Genomic DNA, 22,208 nt, shown 5'->3' with positions numbered 1-22,208 from the left:
ACATGCCCTTGAGTCCTGGCAACTTCATAAATTCCCTCTGCACTTTTTCCAGCTTAATGGCATCTTTCCTGTGGCAGAGTGATCAAAACTGAATACAACACTCCTAAGTGCAGTCTCACCATTTTATACAACTGCTTCTGGCAGGGGATAAACCAAAAACAAAATCTGTGGCGAGTGTATTTTTGTTTAACAACTGTAGCTGCCTGCCTTGTGAGTGCATTGTGACGTCATTCAGATTTTTTTCCCCAAAAATTGGTGAGTTTTCAGGCTGTTTTTAAAATTTCAACAATTAATAACTTTTGAAATATAGGTGGAAATGCGACGGGAAGATGTTTATGGGCACCATGGGGAAAATGTGAGGATATGTGAAAATGGGAAGGCTGTGGCCCAGCATATGGAAGAAGATAGGAATTAACAATTGACACAGAGACACATCATGGGCATTATCCGAAGACTTTTAATTATATAGATAGATAAGGTCATAAGTGATTGGAGCAGAATTAAGCCACTAGGCACATCAAGTCTACTCTGCCATTCAATCATGTACTTTTCTCCATCGTTCCCTTAAATTCCTCATCAAGAAATTGATTAATTTGAATGTACGAAATAATGCTTTAAATTTCCCCACACACCATTCACTTTTCAGCTTGTGCTGACCCTATAAATGAAATGTTCAATCAAAATCAATAGTTTTATTACACTAAATCTTTTAAACTAGTGCATTGACAATGCAATAATTTTATCCTCAAAAAAAATGTACAGTTCAGATTCTCATTTGTATTATTCACAAGGGTAAGGATATTGAAAAGGAGTCCTCATTACTACTTTACAGTAATTACTTCATATTTCTACTTTATTTTCAGTGCTATGTCCTGTCAATGAAGTGAGAACAGATTCCACAGGTGTTATACTGAGCCCTGGATACCCCGACAGCTACCCGAACTTCCAGACATGTGCTTGGAGCATTATTGTGGAAAAGGGTTACAACATTACTTTGTTCTTTGAGTTCTTCCAGACGGAGAAAGAATTTGATGAGCTGGAGGTTTTTGATGGTAACTTTAAATTGTCTTAATACATTCAAGATTCTTTACCATTACTTAATGTTGTGTTCCCTTTTCACATCGAAAATCAGTGAAGTATTTGTGCCTGTCATAGAATAATGACCAGAATCAAGATTTACGTTAACTTTTAGCATTAAGTATTTTACAACATTCTATCCCTGAATATTTCTCTGTGACAGTCTACTGGTCAATTAATATGTGCTTGGATATCAGAAAATTGCTCCAAATTATGAAATGTCCTCAAAATGGCTTTTACTAATAGAAAATATTGCATTCAGCAGATCTAGTGATAAAATAATATTATTATCTCAGCTTGATGATGTTTAGTTAGTATTCCATTATTTAATCTTGTTTGTGGTGAAACACATTTGTGCATTCCAATTAATTGATATTAAATTCTCAGAAATGATTAACTGCATTTTCTGAGAGTATATACAGAAATGTAATTAAATGCTCTTTTCAGGATAGTCAGGACAAAAGTGGAATGAGGAACCATAAATAATGAATCATCAGTCGATTCAACCGAGGATAGGTAGAATTCAAGAAAGTTACACTTGCAATTCAAAATAACGCCGTCAGACATAACTTTGAACTTTGTAGGATGTTTAGGGAAGTTAATTGCAAATTATTTGTACACCTCACACACAGAAGCAATTTTGATGTAGCACTAATTTAAATTTGGATTTGTTTAAATGTTTTAAATTAAAATTACAGGAGTTCTTACGCATGGGGTAAAAGGTTTAGGGCAGGGGTGAGAATGGGAAAAACAATCAACAGCTGGAAACTACAGGATGGCGCTCATATTTTCCCGGCCACATTTTAACCAAAATTGGTTGTCATCTAAACCCTCAAATCATCGGACTGAATCATGCTGAGAATTGTGTAGGAAGGAACTGCGGATGCTGGTTTAAACTGAAGATAGACACAAAAAGGTGCAGCATCTCTGGAGGGAAGGAATGGGTGACGATTCGGGTCAAGATGGTCTGAAGAAGGGTCTCGACGAGGAAAGGTCACCCATTCCATCTCTTCATAGATACTGCCTGTCCCGTTGAGTTACTCCAACTTTTTGTGTCTCTTCATGCTGAAAATTAACCGGCAGTCTGCAGGAAACCATTGGCTAGCATCAGCATGCTGTGGATATCCACCATAAAAATGACATCATATTATGAACTAGTTAATTTATCAAGACATGTTTGTATAGCCTAGCAGCATATAAAAATCTCTGGCTTTAAGTTAAACGGCTGGATTTTGCCTGTTTTGTCTTTATTAGAAATTTGTAACTATTATTAATTAATTTATGTTTAATGTGTTTTAATGCATTCACCATTTTACATATATTTGAATAATCTTTCAAAATTACTTACATCAATTTCAACTGATTTAAAATGTCTCTGATTATTAGAGACACTTAAGAACAATGATATTGGTATTCATCGTAGTAGCTATTGGAGGCCATCAGTAAGGCAGTGGAGCAGGATCCCAGGTACACCATCAAAAAGCCAGGTCACCATACACAGCCTTATCTGCTTGGACATTAGTTACAAAATTAAGGTTTTGTTGTGTGTAGGAAGGATCTGCGAGTGCTGGTTTAAACCGAAGACAGACACAAAATGCTGGAGAAACTCAGCAGGACAGGCAGCATCTCTGGAGAGAAAGAATGGGTGTCGTTTTGGGTCGAGACCCTTCTTCAGACTGAGAGTCAAGGTTTTGTGGTTATTGCCATTGCAACAGCTTAGTGCAGCTATAGAATTAGCATGCAGATAAGCACAGTTTGCGGGTTACTTTTCAATGTGTGCCAGTACAAAAGTCCAAATGGCATGAGACTTGAAATCCAGTCTTTAATATCATTTCCATGAATATCTTCTACATTCTATTGCTAACCTATGATAAAACATTCTGAGCTTAGTCGTGAAATATTTTTCTGTCAGTAGCCAAACATTGAAAGAATAGAATGAGGTGTTAATATTTGAACTTAATGTTGTTCACTTTCTGTCTGACCAACAGATGGGAATTTGTGCTTGAATTACCTAAACTCATATATATGTTTAGGAAGGAACTGCAGATGCAGGTTTAAACCAAAGATAGACACAAAATGCTGGAGTAACTCAGTAGGACAGGTAGTATCTCTGGAGAGAAGGAATGGCCATCGTTTCGTCTGAAGAAGGGGGTCGACCCAATCCGTCACCCACTCCTTCTCACCAGAGATGCTACCAGGCCCGCTGAGTTACTTTAACATTTCTGTTTCTACTAATACTCATTTGCATATTCACACACTAATTTTCTTATGAACCGTCATACGATTGGTGTGGCAAAACCTAATTATTTTCTCTCTCGTTTTATTACAAAGAAAATGACTTTTGATGTATTTAAAAATATTAACCTGGTACACCTGTATAAAATCTAATAATAGTTTTATCACAAAAAAATAAGCAGATTCCTGTAAGTAAACATACTTAAATGTTAGTTTAAATTAAGTCATTTATATCTTCTTTAGAAACTTAGGAAAGAATGGAATCTTTAGCTTTACCTCCAGGTTTTCCAAATGACAGCAGCCCATCATTGGACTTAGGCTTGCTTACCAATGATAAAAATACATAAAACAGCTCCTAGCCTAAAAGGTCCTGTGAAATCAAGGTCAGGAGCTCATAGTCAACTATTTTGTGTTTCCAAATACTTGAGATCAATGTTCAGAATTATAATTTAAAATGTCAACATTCATTACATTCTTTAAGCAAGCTTTTGACAAAGTCCCTCATTCTAGGTTAATCCAGAAGATTTAGATGCATTAGGGACCATGGTATTTTGGTCATTTGGATTCAGAATAGGCTTACTCACAGAATTTACTCACAGAGGATGGAAGGGTGTCACTCTGACTGGAAGGAATGGATGGCATTTCGGGTTGGGATCCTTCTTCAGTGAAGAAGGGTCTCAACCCGAAATGCCACCAATTCATTTTCTCCAGAGATGCTGCCTGAGTTACTACAGCATTTTGTGTCTTGGTTCTTGGTTTCTTGGTCCTCCGAAATATTTCAAATTGGAATTTAAACTGGAGGTGGTGGATGGAGGACTTAAGCCAGAAAGGGTTTTTGGGAAGAAAGAGCTACCTTAAATTTAGTTGCATCTGGTTGGGTAACTATGGTAGGGTGAAGATTATTCCATGCTTTAATTGAGCGGGGGAAGAACGAATTGCTGTACACATCTGTCTTGGTAGCTGGAATCTCACATTGGATTGAATGCCTTCGTCTGCTCCTAATTGGTTTGGGTTTGGTGTAGGTCTTGTAATCTATGTTTGGTTTAAATCAGCATCTGCAGTTCCTTCCTTCACTTAACATAAATGTAGATGAATCAGTTAGTAAGTTTGCAAAGAACACAAAATTAACAGAGTTTTGGTCAGTGAAGAAGGCTGTCAAATAATACTGACAAATAACTCTATACAGTATGGATAATTTACAAATATGGGTGGAACTTAATCCAGCAAGTGTGAGGTGCTGCAGTTTGGAAGGGCAAATGGAAGGGGAATGTATACAGTTCATAGCTTGATCCTGAACAGCACATATTCAGATGGATCTTGGGTAGCAAACCATAACTCATTGAAAGTAGCAGCAGAAATAGATAACATTGTAAAGAAGGCTTACAATATGCTTGTCTTCATTGATTGGGCCATTGAGTCAGGAAGTCATGTTGCAGCTTTATAATACTCTGTTCATAAAATTATGAGAGGCATGGATAGGAGAGATGGTTACTTGTTTCCTAATGTGGAATTGTCAAATACTAGAGGGCACAAAGATGAGAGGAAGAAAGTCGTAAGGAATTGTGTGGGGAAAGTTTTTTACACAGTGGAAGGTATCTGGAATGTGCAGGCAGGAGCAGATACAATAGTGAGGTTTAAGAGGCTATTCGAATGGACATGTATATGCAGGGAATGAAGGGATATGAATCACTACAGGCAGGAAAGAATTGCTTAATTTGGCGTCAATTCAGCACAGACATTGGGGGCTGAAGGGCCTCTTCCTGATCTATACTGTTTTACGTCCTATGTTGAAAGTCACCTTGGTCTTTGTACAAAAAAACATTTCATTGATTGTAAAGTGCTTTTGGATGTTCTGAGGTCCAGAAAGGTTCTGTAAAGATGGATGTATCTATTTCTTCAATGTATTTCACAGATAACTCATTAAGATTTGGATACACTTATTTGACAATAGCAGGACTACATTAAACAATTCCGTTCGCACTTGTCCATTTGCCAGAAAGTAGGAAGCCAAAATTTACCCCATTGTAGTGAAGAAGGAATATTACACTTTAAAATGAGTAGTTATCACCGGAGCACCAAGAGCTCTGTTTTTCTTCATTTACCTTTAGTTTATTTTACTTTAGTTTAATTTAGAGATAAAGCGTGGAAACTGGCCCTTTGGCCCACCGAGTCTGCGCCGACCAGCGATCCCCGCATATTAACACTATCCTACACACACGGGGAGAACGTACATACTCCGTACGGACAACTGGAACGGGTTCGATCCCGTAACCTGGATCGAACCCGGGTCTCCGGCGCTGCAAGCTCTGTAAGGCAGCAACTCTACCGCTGTGCCACCGTGACCTTTTTGGATCAAAGTCATAATTTGAAAACCTCTAGGTTTCTCCCTCCACAGAGGAAGAGTACAACTTACTTTTTGTTAATCGTTTGTTCTTTTCATGTCATATATTTCCCCCTTGTTTTATGTCTGGAATCCTATTTTCTTATTACCCCAATTTCAGTGTGGCCATTTCTATTTGGTCTTTAATTTCAAATGGGTAATGTTTGAACAAATTAGTTATTTTGCTTTTTGCAAAGTTAACGGTTATGTTGCATTCTGCAATGAGCATTTAGTAATTATAGAGAAATGAAAATTTAGCATTTTCTATCCTGTGAGGCGATGAGAAACCTTTCCCCATTTAGACAAGACACAGCAGATATTAAATTGAATTGTAATCTTGAGTTAGATATGAATAGAACCTATTGCTTATTTATAATTAAATAAAAACAAATCACACAAGCCATTTCACACCTTAACCTTCCTGTTGGTAATTTGAAATGCATTGAATGAACCAATATTATATCCCCAGAAATACCAAGGGAGGCGAGGATCTAGTGGGAGGGAGGAACTGAAGGGAATCCACATTAGTCAGGAAATGGTGTTGGGTAAACTGTTGGGACTGAAGGCAGATAAATCCCCAGGCCCAGATGGTCTGCATCTCAGAATACTCAAGGAGGTGGCCCTAAAAATTCTGGATGCATTGATGATCATTTTCCAATGTTCTCTCGACTCTGGATCTGTTCCTGTGGACTGGAGGGTAGATAATGTAACTCCACTTTTTAAGAAAGGAAGGAGAGACAAAACTGGGAATTAGTATTGGGGAAGATGCTTGAGTCAATTATTAAAGATATAATAGCAGCGCATTTGGAAAGTGACAGGATTGGTCAAAGCCAGCATGGATTTATGAAGGGGGATTTATGCTCGACTAATCTGGATTTTTTTGAGGATGTAACAAGTTGAATGGATAAGGGAGAGCTAGTGGATGTGGTGTATCTGGACTTTCAAAAAGCCTTTGGCAAGGTCCCACACAAGAGATTAGCGCACAAAGTTAGTGCACATGGTATTGGCGGTAGGATATTGACATGGATAGAGAACTGGTTGGCAGACAGGAAAAAATGAGTAGGTATTAACAGGTCCTTTTCAGAATGGCAGGCAGTGACTAGTGGGGTGCCGCAAGATTCAGTGCTGGGACCCCAGTTATTTACAATATATATAAATGATTTAGATGAGGGAATTAAATGTGACATCTCCAAGTTTGTGGATGACACAAAGCTGGGTGGGTGGCAGTGTGAGCTGCGATGAGGATGCAATGAGGCTGCAGGATGACTTGGCCAGGTTGAGTGAGTGGGCAGAAGCATGGCAGATGCAGTATAATGTGTATAAATGTGAGGTTATCTACTTTGGTGACAACAAAATGAAGGCATATTATTATCTTAATGGTGTCAGATTCTGAAAAGGGGTGGGCAATGAGACCTGGATGTGCTTGTACATCAGTCACTGAAAGTAAGCATGCAGGCACAGCAGGCAGTGAAGAAAGCTAATGGCATGTTGGCCTTCATTGCGAGAGGATTTGAGTTTAGGAACAACGAGGTCCTACTGCAAATGTAGGCCCTGGTGAGACTGCACCTGGAGTATTGTGTGCAATTTTGGTCACCTAATTTGAGGAAGGACATTATTTCTATTGAGGGAGTGCAGAGTAGGTTCACCAGATGAATTCCCGAGATGGCAGGACTGACATATGATGCAAGAATGGGTCAATTGGGCATGTATTCACTGGAATTTAGGATGAGAGGGAATATTATAGAAACATATAAAATTCTTCAAGGATTGGACAGACTAGGTATAGGAAAAATGTTCCCGCTGTTGGGGGGGAGTCCAGAACCAGGGGTCACAGTTTAAAAATAAGAGGTAGGTCATTTAGGACTCAGAAGAGGAAAAACGTTTTCACCCAGAGAGTTGTGAACCTGTGGAATTCTCTGCCTCAGAAGGCAGTGGAGGCCAATTCACTGGATGTTTTCAAGAGAGAGTTAGATTTCGCTCGCTAGAAAAAGCAGATTTAGCTCTCTAGAAAAAGCAGGATGGGGTACTGATATTAGATGATCAGCCATGATCATATTTAATGGCGGTGCTGGCTAGAAGGGCCAAATTGCCTACTGCACCTATTTTTCTATGTTTCTATATTTATAATTTTTTTAGAAAAAGCATATTATGTACATAATTCACAAAGCTCTTGATTTCACGTAGATTCTGATGGCAATGAGCTAGGAGTTTGCTCCAATAACAAACCTATATAGTCAACTGAAATTATTGCTCTTTTTAAAAATTGACAGCTATGCCACAGTAATGGGCCTGTCCCACTTAGGCAATGTTTTCAGCTACTACCGGTGACTGTCATAGTCGTAGCAGGTCGCCGAAATACCAGCGACTGAACTAATGGTAGGCGATTTTTTAGGCGACTGCCAGCGAATACGACATTGAAATTCACCGAAGTCAGTACCAGCGACAACCTACGTCACCTGGCGACAACCTACGACATCCTAACGACAGCCGACGACATCCTGGCGGCTGCCTACATTAACCTGGCGACAACCTACGACAGCGCCTACATTAAGCTACGCTCATTTGGTGTCAAACCCAAGGTCGCCACTGTCGGTGAAACATTTTCAACATATTAAAGAAATTTAGGCAACCAGAAAGACGCTAGGACTCTTCGTGCGACTGAGGAGACTACTCACGACCATACAGGTGACACAACGGTGACCACCGGCACCCATGTGGCGACCGCATAGTCTCCTGTAGCCGCTTAAAAAGTTGTCTAAGTGGGACAAGCCCATAAGAAAATCATTCTTAATCTACAACTTTGAAATTGCTAAATCTAACCAAGTTCCAAATATGAAAGGATCAAATGTAAAGGAGATTCTTTTCAGATAACAGTGGGATGACACAAGCATATGCATACGCACAAATGCTTTTTAAGTAATGTGCAGGCCAATGTGTTTAAGAATCTTATTACTGACCTTCTGTGATCAACAAGTTGGAATCCACAATACTATGTAACCAGAGATACATTTTGAAACACAGTCTGCATGCATTGGTGTGTTGGTTCAGTGGAGCATTTAATCTAAAGCAGAGCTGTAATGGAAACTGGACAGGAGTGTAACAGCGGTTTTCACTTTTCCTTTATAATTAATTTTCATCCATTTCCTAATCTTGCAAGCACCACTACCAGTGTTCACCCAAGCGTCAAAAGGCCATGATTGGGCAGTTGAGTAGTTCAGCTTCTGTGAAGAAAAAAAGCACAATTTTGTTTCAGATCAAAGACGTTTTATCTGGTCTGCAATTTAAAAATAATGAGAAATCTAAAACAGGATATGATATAAGAATGGGTAAATGCATCAGAAATATTCACTCTTGCTCAGATGAAAAGTGACTGAATTCATTTATTTAATTGTCATTCATAGAAACATAGAAAATAGGTGCAGGAAGAGGCCATTGGGCCCATCGAGCCAGCACCGCCCTTCATTGTGATCATGGCTGATCGGCCCCAATCAATAACCCGTGCCTGCCTTCTCTCCATATCCCTTGATCTCACTAGCCCCTAGAGCTTTATCAAACGCTCTCATAAATCCATCCAGTGATTTGGCCTCCACTGCCCTCTGTGGCAGGGAATTCCATAAATTCACAACTCTCTGAGTGAAAACGTTTTTTTCTCACCTCAGTCTTAAATGGCCTCACTTTTATTCTAAGACTGTGGCCCCTGGTTCTGGACTCGCCCAACATTGGGACCATTTTTCCTGTATCTAGCTTGTCCAGTCCTTTTATAATTTTATATGTTTCTATAAGATCCCCCCGCCCCCTCATCCTTCTAAACTCCAGTGAATACAAGCCTAGTCTTTTGAGTCTTTCCTCATATGACAGTCCCGCCATCCCAGGGATCAATCTCGTGAACCTACGCTGCACTGCCTCAATCACAAGGATGTCCTTCCTCAAATTAGGAGACCAAAACTGTACACAATACTCCAGATGTGGTGTTACCAGAGCCCTATACAACTGCAGAAGAATCTCTTTACTCCTATACTGAAATCCTCTTGTTATGAAGACCAACATTCCATTAGCTTTCTTCATTGCCTGCTGTACCTGCACGCCAACTTTCAGTGACTGGTGTACAAGGATGCCCAGGTCTTGCTGCACCTCCCCCTTACCTAACCTAACCCCGTTTGAGATAATAATCTGCCCCCTTGTTTTTGCCACCAAAGTGGATAACCTCACATTTATCTATATTATACTGCATCTGCCACGCATCTGCCCACTCACTCAACCTGTCCAGGTCACCCTGCAACCTCCTAACATCCTCTTCACAGCTCACTCTGCCACCCAGCTTTGTGTCATCCGCAAACGTGCTAGTGTTGCTCCTAATTCCCTCTTCCAAGTCATTAATATGTATGGTAAACAGTTGCGGGCCTAACACCGAGCCTTTTGGCACTCCACTCGCCACTGCCTGCCATTCTGAAAAGACCCGTTCACTCCTACTCTTTGCTTCCTGTCTGCCAACCAATTTTCTATCCACGTCAACACCCTATCCCCAATACCAAGTTTGAACAAAGTTTTGTTACCATGCAAAGCAAAAAAATGCAACAAAGCACACAATTAACACAATTTAACACAAACATCCATCACAATGACTCTCCTCCAGGCAACTCCTCATTGTGATAGAAAGTATCTTCCTTGCTCTTCCTTGCTACTTCTCCCGTGGTCAGGGAATCAAACTGCTTCGTCGAGGCGAATGAGAATATGAATACATATTTATAACTTTTCATTCTTTTATTTCAGTATCCCGCCGGTTTTACCATGGTAATCCTTTGTTGTTGACATTGAGTCAACTGATATTTTTATGCCAGGGATTGGTTTACCAGATCTATTGATCTGTCTCTTCCCTCTTTTACCAGTTGTTTGTCTCATCCTTTTTTTTCCGCACCTGCGGAGTGTATTTTGTTCAAAGTATAACGGGGGAAATGTATCTTTTTTTCAGCAGTGGTAATTACATGGGACAATACCCATTGGCTTTTGCATGTTTCTCTGCACATCTGGCTTATTTGAAATCTGTGGGATTTAATGTATGAAGATGAGTCCCTGATGAGTTCAATGCGTTTTACGCACGCTTTGATAGGGAGAACACCGATGTGCCTTCCCGAGCCCCCATTGCTGTGATGGTATTTCAGTCTCAGTCAGAGGCCGACGTCAGGAAGTCCTTCAGAGGGGTGAACCCTCGAAAAGCGCCTGGACCTGATGGTATACCTGGTTGCGTTCTAAAAACCTGTGCGGACCAACTGGCTGGAGTTTTTACGGACATTTTCAACCTCTCACATCTGAGCTCCGCGGTTCCCACCTGCTTCAAAAGGGCATCAATTATTCCAGTGCCCAAGAAGAGCAAGGTGACGTGCCTCAATGACTATCGACCAGTGGCACTAACGCCTGTGGTGATGAAGTGCTTTGAGAGGTGGATCATGGTGCAAATCAACTCCTACCTCGACAAAAACCTGCACCCACTGCAGTTCGCTTACCGCCACAACAGATCAACGGTGGATGCGATCTCGCTGGCCCTCCACTCCGCTCTGGACCACTTGGACAACAGAAACTCATATGTCAGGCTGTTATTCATTGATTACAGCTCGGCATTTAACACAATCATTCCCTCCAAGCTGGTTACCTAACTCGCAGAACTGGGTCTCTGCGCATCCCTCTGCAATTGGATCCTCGACTTCCTCATTTACAGACCATAGTCTGTTCGTATTGGTGGAAATGTGTCAGTCTTGATAACAATCAGCACGGGAGCACCTCAAGGCTGCGTGCTCAGCCCCCTGCTGTACTCACTCTATAACCACGACAGCGTAGCAGGTCATAGTGTGAAATCCATCATCAAGTTCGCTGACGACACCACTGTTGTGGGATGTATCACTGATGGGGATGAGTCAGAGTATAGAAGAGAGATCGAGCGAAAGTCCATATGGTGCCAGCACAATAACCTGGCCCTCAACACCAGCAAAACCAAGGAACTGATTGTGGACTTTGGAAGGAGTAGGATGGGGACCCACAGTCCCATTTATATCAATGGGTCAATGGTTGAAAGGGTCAAGAGCTTCAAATTCCTGGGCGTGCTCATCTCTGAAGGTCTTTCCTGGTCCGAGAACACTGATGCTATTATTAAGAAAGCACACCAGCACCTCTACTTCCTGAGAAGACTACGGAGAGTCGATTTGTCAAAGAGAACACTCTCTAACTTCTACAGGTGCACAGTAGAGAGCATGCTACATGCATTGTGGCTTGGTTCAGCAACTTGAATGCCCTGGAGAGGAAAAGACTACAAAAAGTAGTAAACACTGCCCAGTCCATCATCGGCTCTGACCTCCCTTCCATCGAGGGGATCTATCGCAGTCGCTGCCTCAAAAAGGCTGGCAGTATCATCAAGGACATACACCATCCTGGCCACACACACATCTCCCTGCTACCTTCAGGTAGAAGGTACAGGAGCCGGAAGACTGCAACAACCAGGTTCACGAATAGCTACTTCCCCACAGCCATCAGGCTATTAAACTTGGCTCAGTCAAAACTCTGAACATTAATAGCCCATTATCTGTTATTTGCACTTCATCAGTTTATTCATGTGTGTATATATTTATATAATGGTATATGGCCACATTGATCTGTTTTGTAGTCAATGCCTATGTTCTGTTGTGCTGAAGCAAAGCAAGAATTTAATTGTCCTATCAGGGCCACATGACAATAAACTATCTTGAATCTTGAGTATAATGTGCGTACCAACACATGATAATTCTTCATCCATTCAACATTCATGATCAAAGGCAGTTTAGTGGGAATTAATACAATAGGAACTAGATTGCATTTTTTTTTCACCCAGATGGTGGGGAGACCGCCTTTCTGGGCCCCTTTTTTTTTTCACCCAGATGGTGGAGGTTATATGGAACAAACTGCCAGAGGAGGTACTTGATGCAGGTACTATTACAGTATTTAAAATACATTTGGACGGGTTCATGGTTAGAAAAGATTGAGAGGGATATTGTCCATACATGGGCAAGTGGGGCCTGCAGTGGACCCACCTTCAATCTTCTAAGGAAGTAGAGGTGTTGATGAGCTTTCTTTGTGATTGCATCGATGTGCTGGGCTCATGGCGGATCTTTGGAGATCTACCCGCTATTTGTTCAAAAACATCGGTGGTATCGTCAGCAAATTTAAAGATGATGTTGGAGTTGTATCTGGCTACACTGTCATAGGTATAGAGTGAGTAGAGCTGGGGTATGAGCACACAGCATTGAGGTGCTCCTGTGTTGATGGATATTGGGGAGGAAGTGTTCTTGCTCATTTGTACTGATTGTTGTGCGCTGATGAGGAAATTGTGGATCCAATCACAGGGTGATGAGCAGAGACTCTGTTCACTGAGTTTGATGATGTTTAGAGGCAATGATGGTGTTGAACGCTGAGCTGTAGTCAATGAACAACAGCTTATAATGCAACCATATTGACTTTTGTGCTCACTAAGTACAAAAACAAGAGACAAATAACTCTAAATGACCATCCATTGCTTGTGCTGTTATCTGTAAACTGCATGTGAACAGAAAAGTGTATACTAGAATACTTATTATGAGCAATTCTAGGCACCATATCTGAGGGAGGAAGTGCAGGCGCTGGAGAGGGTCCAGAGGAGGTTTACAAGAACGATCCCAAGAATGAGTGGGTTAGCATATGATGAGCATTTGATGGCACAGGGCCTGTACTCGCTGGAGTTTAGCAGGATGAGGGGGATCGCTATGAAACTTACCGAATAGTAAAAGGCTTGGCTAGAGTGGATGTGGAGAGGATTATTTTTTCCACCAGTGGAAGTGTCTGGGACCAGAGATTATAGCTTCAGAGTTAGAGGACATTCCTTTCGGAAGAAAATGAATAGGTATTTCTTTAGTCAGAGGGTGGTAAATCTGTGGAATTCTTTCCCACAAAAGGTTGTGGAGGCTGCCAATGAATATTTTTTATGACAGAGATAGTTATATTCCTGATTAGTACGGGTATCAGGGTTATGGGGAGAAGGTGGGAGAATGGGGCTAGCAGGGAGAGATCGATCAGCCATGATTGAATGGCAGAGTAGACTTGATGGGCTGAATGGCCTAATTCTGGTCCTATCACTTATGAACTTGCATTTCAAAGGTGATTTTAACTTTTAATTCACAGACCAAAAAAAAACTGTTGTAATCCGGTAGTGTTCTCAGATTCTAGTTTGTACTAAAAGATCTGGGAGATCAGAGAATCTTTCCTTACCTGGATGGAGATCAGAGAACCTTTCCTTACAGATGGATGGCCACCCTTTGATAATTTCAGAGTTATTTATTTTTTTAATTATGCATCTGGAGAAAGCTGTGCCACATTCTGGACTGCTGAATTATTTAACGGGACTTCATTCTTTTATCCTAAGGAATGGAATAACCCAGGACATTAAAAAAAATCCCAGATGGCATTGAACAAAATTTAGTTGTATCAAAGCCACAGTGACATAAATAGAGTGAGTTGCTATAGGCAGAAAAATAATGTAATTTAAATGCTAATTGCAAACAAATATACGTTGGAAGCAAGGATATCATGTTTGCTGAATATATAACCAAATAGATGGACTGTGGATCAGTGAATAATATTGACCCTGTTGAAAACACAAATTGCATTGTGCATTTAATTTTAAGAACCACTTCAAACACAAAATAGTATTGGTCATAAAACTCATTATAAGTTATTTCAGATTACAGAAATAAAAGTCTCACATTTAATAAAAACAACCAAGCCTCCATTAAGAAAAATAACTTGGTTTTCTCTAAACCAATTTCCTATCAAGGTTATGTGGACATTTCATAAATGGCAATTTCCATGATTTTTTTTTGTCCCAAGTCTTCCCACTCCATCTCTCCCACTCAAACAATAACAAACTGATTTTTAGAACTGAGAGTAAATCCAATTAAGATCTATTTTCACCAGCAATACTCATAAGAACAACAGAGGGGACACGTCTCCTCCGTGTTTTGAGAGGTGGGGGACATCCCTCCCCTAGTTTTTGTAATCCAGATTTTAAAATCCGTTGAAATCTCCGCTTATCACGGGACTGATGATCGAGGGCGCCAATTGGAGGAGAGAGACATCGATCAGCAGGCAATGGGGGCGGGACATGATAGAGCGCGATGATTGCGGGAGGGAGGAGTGGGGGGGGGAGGGTGGGGTGGGGGACTAATGATAGAGCGTGGTGATTGGAGGAGGGAGACATGGCACAGACCTGCACTTCATCCTCAGCCAAGATTGATCCCGGCTGGGTCTCCGGCGCTGTCCTGTCCCCTCCCGAGTACCCCCCCACCCCAGAGAGGTTGGCAGCAAAGAGAAGCAGTGCTGGTGTCCCGTCAGTCCAGACAGGGCTGTAGTTAACCCGGTGAGACAGGCAGAGTTGAGCTGCATTTAGTGCTGGATTGAGCCTCCGAAGCCTCGAGCGTGCATGGCCGCCAAAAAATTGTGTTTCCCGTCCCCTCCATGTTTTGATAGCGAGTTCCGCTCTTGTGTGTAGGAATGGGAAGTAGATTAAAGGGTCTCTCCCTCCCCCACCTATGTCGGTAACTACTCATTTTCACCCCACCAACAGTTTACAGTGGTACTCAAAATTTCTGGAGAAACTCAGCGGGTGCAGCAGCATCTATGGAGCGAAGGAAATAGGCGATGTTTCGGGCCAAAACCCTCTTCAGACTGATGGGGGGTGGGGGGGGGGAGAAGGAAGGAAAAGGGGAGGAGGAGGAGCCCGAGGGCGGGCGGAAGGGAGGGTGGGAGGAGACAGCCAGAGGGTTAAGGAAGGGGAGGAGACAGCAAGGGCTAGCAAAATTGGGAGAATTCAATGTTAATGCCATCCGGACGCAAGGTCCCCAGGCGGAATATGAGGTTCTGTTCCTCCAATTTCCGCTGTTGCTCAATCTGGCAATGGAGGAGACCCAGGACAGAGAGATGGCACCTGTTTCATTTAACAGTTATTTTCTTGCATATGTTTCATTCATTGTTCTTTATCTCGCCACATCACCATCTATATCGCTCGTTTCCCTTATCACTAACCAGTCTGAAGAAGGGTCTTGACACGAAATGTCACCCATTCCTTCTCTCCTGAGATGCTGCCTGTCCCGCTGAGTTACCCTAGCTTTTTGTGTCTGCTGATTACAATAGACACTGGGTGCAGGAGTAGGCCCTTCGAGCCAGCACCACCATTCATTGTGATCATGGCTGATCATCCACAATCAGTACCCTGTTCCTGCCTTCTCCCCTTGACTCAACTATCTTTAAGAGATCTATCTTACTCTCTCTTGAAAGCATCCAGATAATTGGTCTCCACTGCCTTCTGAGGCAGAGAATTCCACAGATTCACAACTCTCTGGGTGAAAACATTTTTCCTCTTCTCTGTTCTAAATGGCCTACCCCTTATTCTTAAACTGTGGCCCCTGGTTCTGGACTACCCCAACATTGGGAACATGTTTCCTGCCTGTCCAATCCCTTAATAATCTTACAAGTTTCAATAAGATCCCCTCTCATCCTTCTAAATTCCAGTATACAAGCCCAGTCGCTCCATTCTATCAGGTTCTCTAGATTCACTCAAAGGATACACAAAACATCAGTCTGAAGAATGGTCTCGACCTGATATGAAATTTCTTCCTTTTCTGCAGAGATGCTGCCTGTCCCGCTAAGTTACTGCAGCATTTTATGTCTATCTTTGGTTTGAGGGAGTGCAGCGTAGGTTCACCAGGTTAATTCCCGGGATGGCGGGATTGTCATATGTTGATAGAATGGAGTGGCTGAGCTTGTTTACTCTGGAATTTAGGATGAGAAGGAATCTTATTGAAACATATAAGATTATTGAAGGACACGCTAGAGGCAGGAAACATGTTCCTGATGTTGGGGGAGTCCAAAACCAGGGGCCACGGTTTAAGAATAAGGGGTAAGCCATTTAGAACGGAGATGAGGAAAAACCTTTTCACTCACAGAGTTGTGAGTCTGTGGAATTCTCTGCCTCAGAAGGCAGTGGAAACTGGTTCTCTGGATGCTTTCAAGAGAAAGTTAGATAGAGCTCTTAAAGATAGCAGAGTCAGGGAATATGGTGAGAAGGCAGGAACGGTGTACTGAATATGGATGATCAGCCATAATCACGTTGAATGACGGTGCAGGCTCGAAGGGCCGAATGGCCTACTCCTGCACCTATTGTCTATTGTCTAAACCAGCATCTGCACTTCCTTCCTACACAAAGCATCAATGTCCTCTCTCCAGGTTTACAACTGGCAAAGTTGGGAGAGTACTTTGTCTGCTGCCAAAAGCATTTTGGTGGGAGGTCTTTCTTGCTACACTGTTGGAGGATCAGTCGCTGCTTTGACCACACTGCTGGGTTCAGAAATAATTTGGGCCATGATATTGGCCTTCCATGATCAGACAAAAGTGACATCAGCACGCCAGGCCAGATGGCTCAATACATTTGGAAAAGGTTTTATAAAATGGTTTTATAAAAGGATCTCTGCTTCAATAAAATCTTAATAAAAAAATACTCATGGGACAGTAAAGAGGTCCTTTGTGACTAAAATATCCAGGACCAGACTAGTAAAAACTACTCATGGACTTGATTAAATTAATGTCTCATTCACATATATTTGCTGTTAGTTAATTTGTGGCAATATGTAAAATTAAAATATTTAGTGTTATTATTCCAGTGCGAAGGTTATCAAAAGTTTTTGAATGTTCATCTGATTAATTTGTGATTAATAATATTGCAGCTCTTCAGTTATTAATAACACAGCAATTGTTCCAAGCTGTACGATCTAAAGTAGATGTTTGATGTGTAAACCTATTGATCACAGCATATTATTAAACATTTGATCTGCCATTTCACATTGTAATTGCATTTTACTTTCATTAGTATTTGAAATCCCATCACGTTGATTTTAGATTGTATTATGAATCTAAATTATTTTTCATTAAACTATATTATCGCTTTTACTCGTAGATTCAGGTTGGCATACTAATTGTCTATTTCTACCAAGGTCCAAACAGCCATAGTCCATTGCTGAATTCCTTCAGTGGAGACTACTCTGCCCCTTTCAATGTCACTAGTAGCGGCCACCAACTTTTCCTCCGCTGGTCTGCTGATCACGGTACCAACAAAAAAGGCTTCCGCATCCGATATGTTGGTAAGTAGCTGATTTCACCTAATACTGTCTTCCTTTATAATTCCCCTAAGTCATAATTAAAGCAAGCTGGAATGCAATAAAACGCATCCAATACAGCTCTTTGAGTGCACAACAGTAAATCTGCAACTTCTAAAAACCCTCTTGGTGTACCTCAAGGTTCAATCTCGGGACCGCTATTATTCAGTCTGTACATTAATGATCTACCAAGTAGCTGTACATCAAATGTAACTTGCCAGATGTATGCTGACGATGCAGTTGTGTATGTACATGCCAAAAACAAGCATCAAGCTGCACAAGACCTATCAGCTGCTATGATTAATGTGTCAAACTGGTTGCAGTTTTCTGATCTACATCTTAATGTGTCAAAGACTGTCTGTATGTTTTTCTCCAAAAAGGCAAGTACTGATGGAGATCCTGATGTGTTTGTACATGGAACAAAACTTAAAATTGTACATGAGTTTAAATATTTAGGAATCGTGATCGATTCACAGCTCTGTTTCAAACAACAGGTGAAAAGAACAGTAAATTTAATTAACTATTGATTCAGCCAAACTATATTTTAATGCAATGATTGTGCCATACATGACTTACTGTATAACAACTTGGTCACTGGCATGTAAGTCCACACTAAAGCCTGTTGAAATTGCTTATAAACAAGCCCTAAAAACTCTTGACAAAAAGCCCAGGATGTACCATCACTGCAGCATCCTGAAGAAATTTGATCTGCTGAGCTGGGAAAACGTAATAAAATATTCGGACTTGATTTTGGTTTACAAAATCTTCCGTGGACTAGCCCCACCTCCGTTAAAGAACTTCATAAAGAAAAACACAAATAGGTCGACAAGAGCAGCCTCCAGGGGTGATTGTATAGTCCCGTTTAGGAAAATTGTCTTTGGGCAGTCAGTATTTTCATATCGAGCGTTGCAGACCTGGAACGCGATACCATGCATCATACGGGATCTGCCAACCCTTACCTCATTTACCAAACATCTAAAAACATGGTTACTGCAAAATCAAAACTGCAATCATAATCTACCTTAAAATTATCCTATGGTACTCTTTTAATGTTACTTTTTTACTTTATTGTTTGTTGTTTTGTTTTTGACTTCTGTTTTGTCTCTTCTCTTATTGATTGAATGTGTTGTGATGCGTTTACCTTGTTTACCAGAGGGACTAAAGATGGAAATTAGCTACTGGCTACAATCTTGCGTATTACATGTAAGTGTTTATTAATATGCACTGTCCCCTAAATAAATAAATTACAATTACAATTTCTCTTACCAGCCTTTTACTGCAGCACTCCAGAGTCACCGCCCCATGGTATCATACTCAGCCAAACAGGAGGGCAACTCAACAATATTGTTCGATGGGCATGTGAACCAGGCTACAGACTTATTGGGAACAGCACTGCCACATGCAGGAAAGCACCATATGGATTTTACTCTTGGAATGTGGCCGTTCCTGCTTGTCAAGGTAAACATATTCAATTCATGATTTCTGGTTGTTACACTTATTAAAATAGGGCAAGAACATCTAGTGTTGTCATTTCCTCCAACTCACAATCTCTAGTTCTCACAAAAAAGCTGGAGAAACTCAGCGGGTGTAGCAGCATCTATGGAGCGAAGGAAATAGGCAACGTTTCGGGCCAAAACCCTTCTTCAGACTGATGGCGGGGAGAAGAAAGGAAAAAGGAGGAGGAGCCCGAGGGCTGAGGGATGGGAGGAGACAGCCCGAGGGCTGAGGAAGGGGAGGAGACAGCAAGGGCTAACAAAATTGGGAGAATTCAATGTTCATGCCCGCAGGATGCAGACTCCCCAAGTGGAATATGAGGTGCTGTTCCTCCAATTTCCGGTGTTGCTCGCTCTGGCCATGGAGCAGACCCAGGACAGAGAGGTCGGATGGGGAATGGGAGGGGGAGTTGAAGTGTTGAGCCACTGGGAGGTCAGGTTGGTTATTGCGGACCGAGCGGAGGTGTTCGGCGAAGCGATCGTCCAGCCTCCGCTTGGTCTCACTGATGTAGATCAGCTGACATCTAGGTTGGAGGAGATGCAGGTGAACCTCTGTCGCACCTGGAACGACTGCTTGGGTCCTTGAATGGAGTCGAGGGGGGAGGTAAAGGGACAAGTGTTGCGTCTCTTGCGGTTGCAACGAAAAGTGCCTGGGGGGGGGCGGAGGGGTGGTATGGGAGTGAAGGGAAGAATTGACAAGGGAGTTACAGAGGGAGCTGTCTTTGTGGAGGGCAGACATGGGGGGAGATGGGAAGATGTGGCGAGTGGTGGGGTCACTTTGGAGGTGGCGAAACTGATGGAGGATTATTTGTTGTATGTGATGGCTGGTGGGGTGAAAGGTGAGGACTGGAGGGACTCTGCCCTTGTTGCCAGTGGGGGGATGGGGAGAGAGAGCAGTGTTGCGGGGTGTGGCAGAGACCCTGGTGCGAGCCTCATCTATGGTGGTGGAGGGGAACCCCCGTTCCCTGAAGAATGAGGACATTTCAGTAGCCTTGGTGCGGAACGCCTCATCCTGGGAGTAGATGCGGCATAGACAAAGGAATTGGGAGTTGGGGTTGGAGTCCTTACAGGAAGCAGGGTGGGAAGAAGTGTAGTCCAGATAACCATGGGAGTCAGTAGGTTTATAGTGGATGTCGGTCAGAGGTCTATCACCTACGATGGAGATAGTGAGGTCAAGGAAAGGTAGGGAAGTGTCGGAAATGGTCCAGGTGTATTTGAGTGCTGGATGGAAGTTTGTGGTGAAGTGGATGAAGTCAGTCAGTTGTGTGTGGGTGCAGGAGGTGGCACCAAAACAGTCGTTGCTTAATATAACCATATCAATTATTCTCGAATGAATGACATTCACGATGGCTTGTTTTAAATTATAATTTGTTTAGCTATTCATACCACAGTATTTTTTTACCTGTTGCTTTCAATATGATTCTGATCTCACTGTAAAATATCCAGTAGATTTTAATTTAAATGAGCATATCAAGATTCAAGATTCAAGACAGTTTATTGTCATGTGTCCCTGTTGGACAATGAAATTCTTGCTTTGCTTCAGCATAACAGAACATAGTTGGCATGACTACAAAACAGATCAGTGTGTCCATATACCATTATATAAATATATACACACATGAATAAATACACTGATAAAATGCAAATAACAGATAATGGGCTATTAATGTTCAGAGTTTTGTCCGAGCCAAGTTTAATATCCTGATGGCTGTGGGGAAGTAGCTATTCCTGAACCTGGTCGTTGCAGTCTTCAGGCTCCTGTACCTTCTACCTGAAAGTAGCAGGGAGATGAGTGTGTGGCCAGGATGGTGTGGGTCCTTGATGACACTGCCAGCCTTTTTGAGGCAGCGACTGCGATAGATCCCCTCGATGGAAGGGAGGTCAGAGTCGATGATGGACTGGGCTGTGTTTACTACTTTTTGTAGTCTTTTCCTCTCCAGGGTGCTCAAGTTGCCGAACCAAGCCATGATGCAACCGGTCAGCATGTTCTCTACTGTGCAATTGTAGAAGTTAGAGAGAGTCCTCCTTGACAAACCGACTCTCCGTAATCTTCTCAGGAAGTAGAGGCATTGATGTGCTTTCTTAATAATTGCATCAATGTTCTCGGACCAGGAAAGATCTTCAGAGATGTGCACACCCCGGAATTTGAAGCTCTTGACTCTTTCAACCATTGATATAAACGGGACTGTGGGTCCCCATCCTACTCCTTCCAAATTCCACAATCAGTTCCTTTGTTTTGCTGGTGTTGAAGGCCAGGTTATTGTCCTGGCACCATATGGACAGTCGCTCAATCTCTCTTCTATACTCTGACTCATCCCCATCAGTGATAGGTACCACAACAGTGGTGGCGTCAGCGAACTTGATGATGGAGTTCGCACTATGACCGGCTACGCAGTCATGAGTTTAGAGTGAGTACAGCAGGGGGCTGAGCACGCTGCTTTGAGGTGCTCCTGTGCTGATTTATAGGGGATCTGTCTTTTGAGATTTGTATTATGGAGGAATGATCATCTAACCCATAATATAACGGAATAAACATAATCCATCCTCTGGCTGTTTCAACTGAAGGAATTTTACTAAGTGACAAAGCTACTTCTTCTTATCGAGTCCACACACAAGATTAGAAGTTGTTCAGCCAGAGCTGAACACACTTCTCGGCATCTGCATACAATGGTGTCGGTCTTGTCGCTTCTTGTACTTCTTATGCGTGGAAGGATTGGTGGAAATAAGGCCGCGACATGAACGCTCTTTCCTTGACCCCAGTGACAAAGCTGATGGAGGCAAACAGATGTGAAATAGATGTTATGTGGAAGATCAGAACCA

At 42.0% G+C, this 22,208-nt stretch overlaps 1 protein-coding gene across 1 annotated transcript in view; it reads left to right on the top strand.

The window, feature by feature from the left end:
* The window catches only part of LOC129696550 (CUB and sushi domain-containing protein 3-like), a 31,777-nt gene extending 11,912 nt beyond the window's left edge, over positions 1–19,865 (top strand). Inside the window, exons 3-5 of the mRNA XM_055634574.1 lie at positions 864–1,052; positions 17,734–17,880; positions 19,165–19,865. Coding sequence (XP_055490549.1) covers positions 864–1,052; positions 17,734–17,880; positions 19,165–19,397 — 569 coding nt within the window. The 3' untranslated portion in view covers positions 19,398–19,865. The remainder of the gene's footprint in view (positions 1–863; positions 1,053–17,733; positions 17,881–19,164) is intronic.
* The last annotated feature ends 2,343 nt before the right edge of the window (positions 19,866–22,208 follow it).

This window comes from Leucoraja erinacea, chromosome 4 (genome assembly GCF_028641065.1).
Source record: "Leucoraja erinacea ecotype New England chromosome 4, Leri_hhj_1, whole genome shotgun sequence".
NCBI lineage: Eukaryota > Metazoa > Chordata > Chondrichthyes > Rajiformes > Rajidae > Leucoraja > Leucoraja erinaceus.
This window is presented reverse-complemented; position numbering and strand designations above follow the sequence as displayed.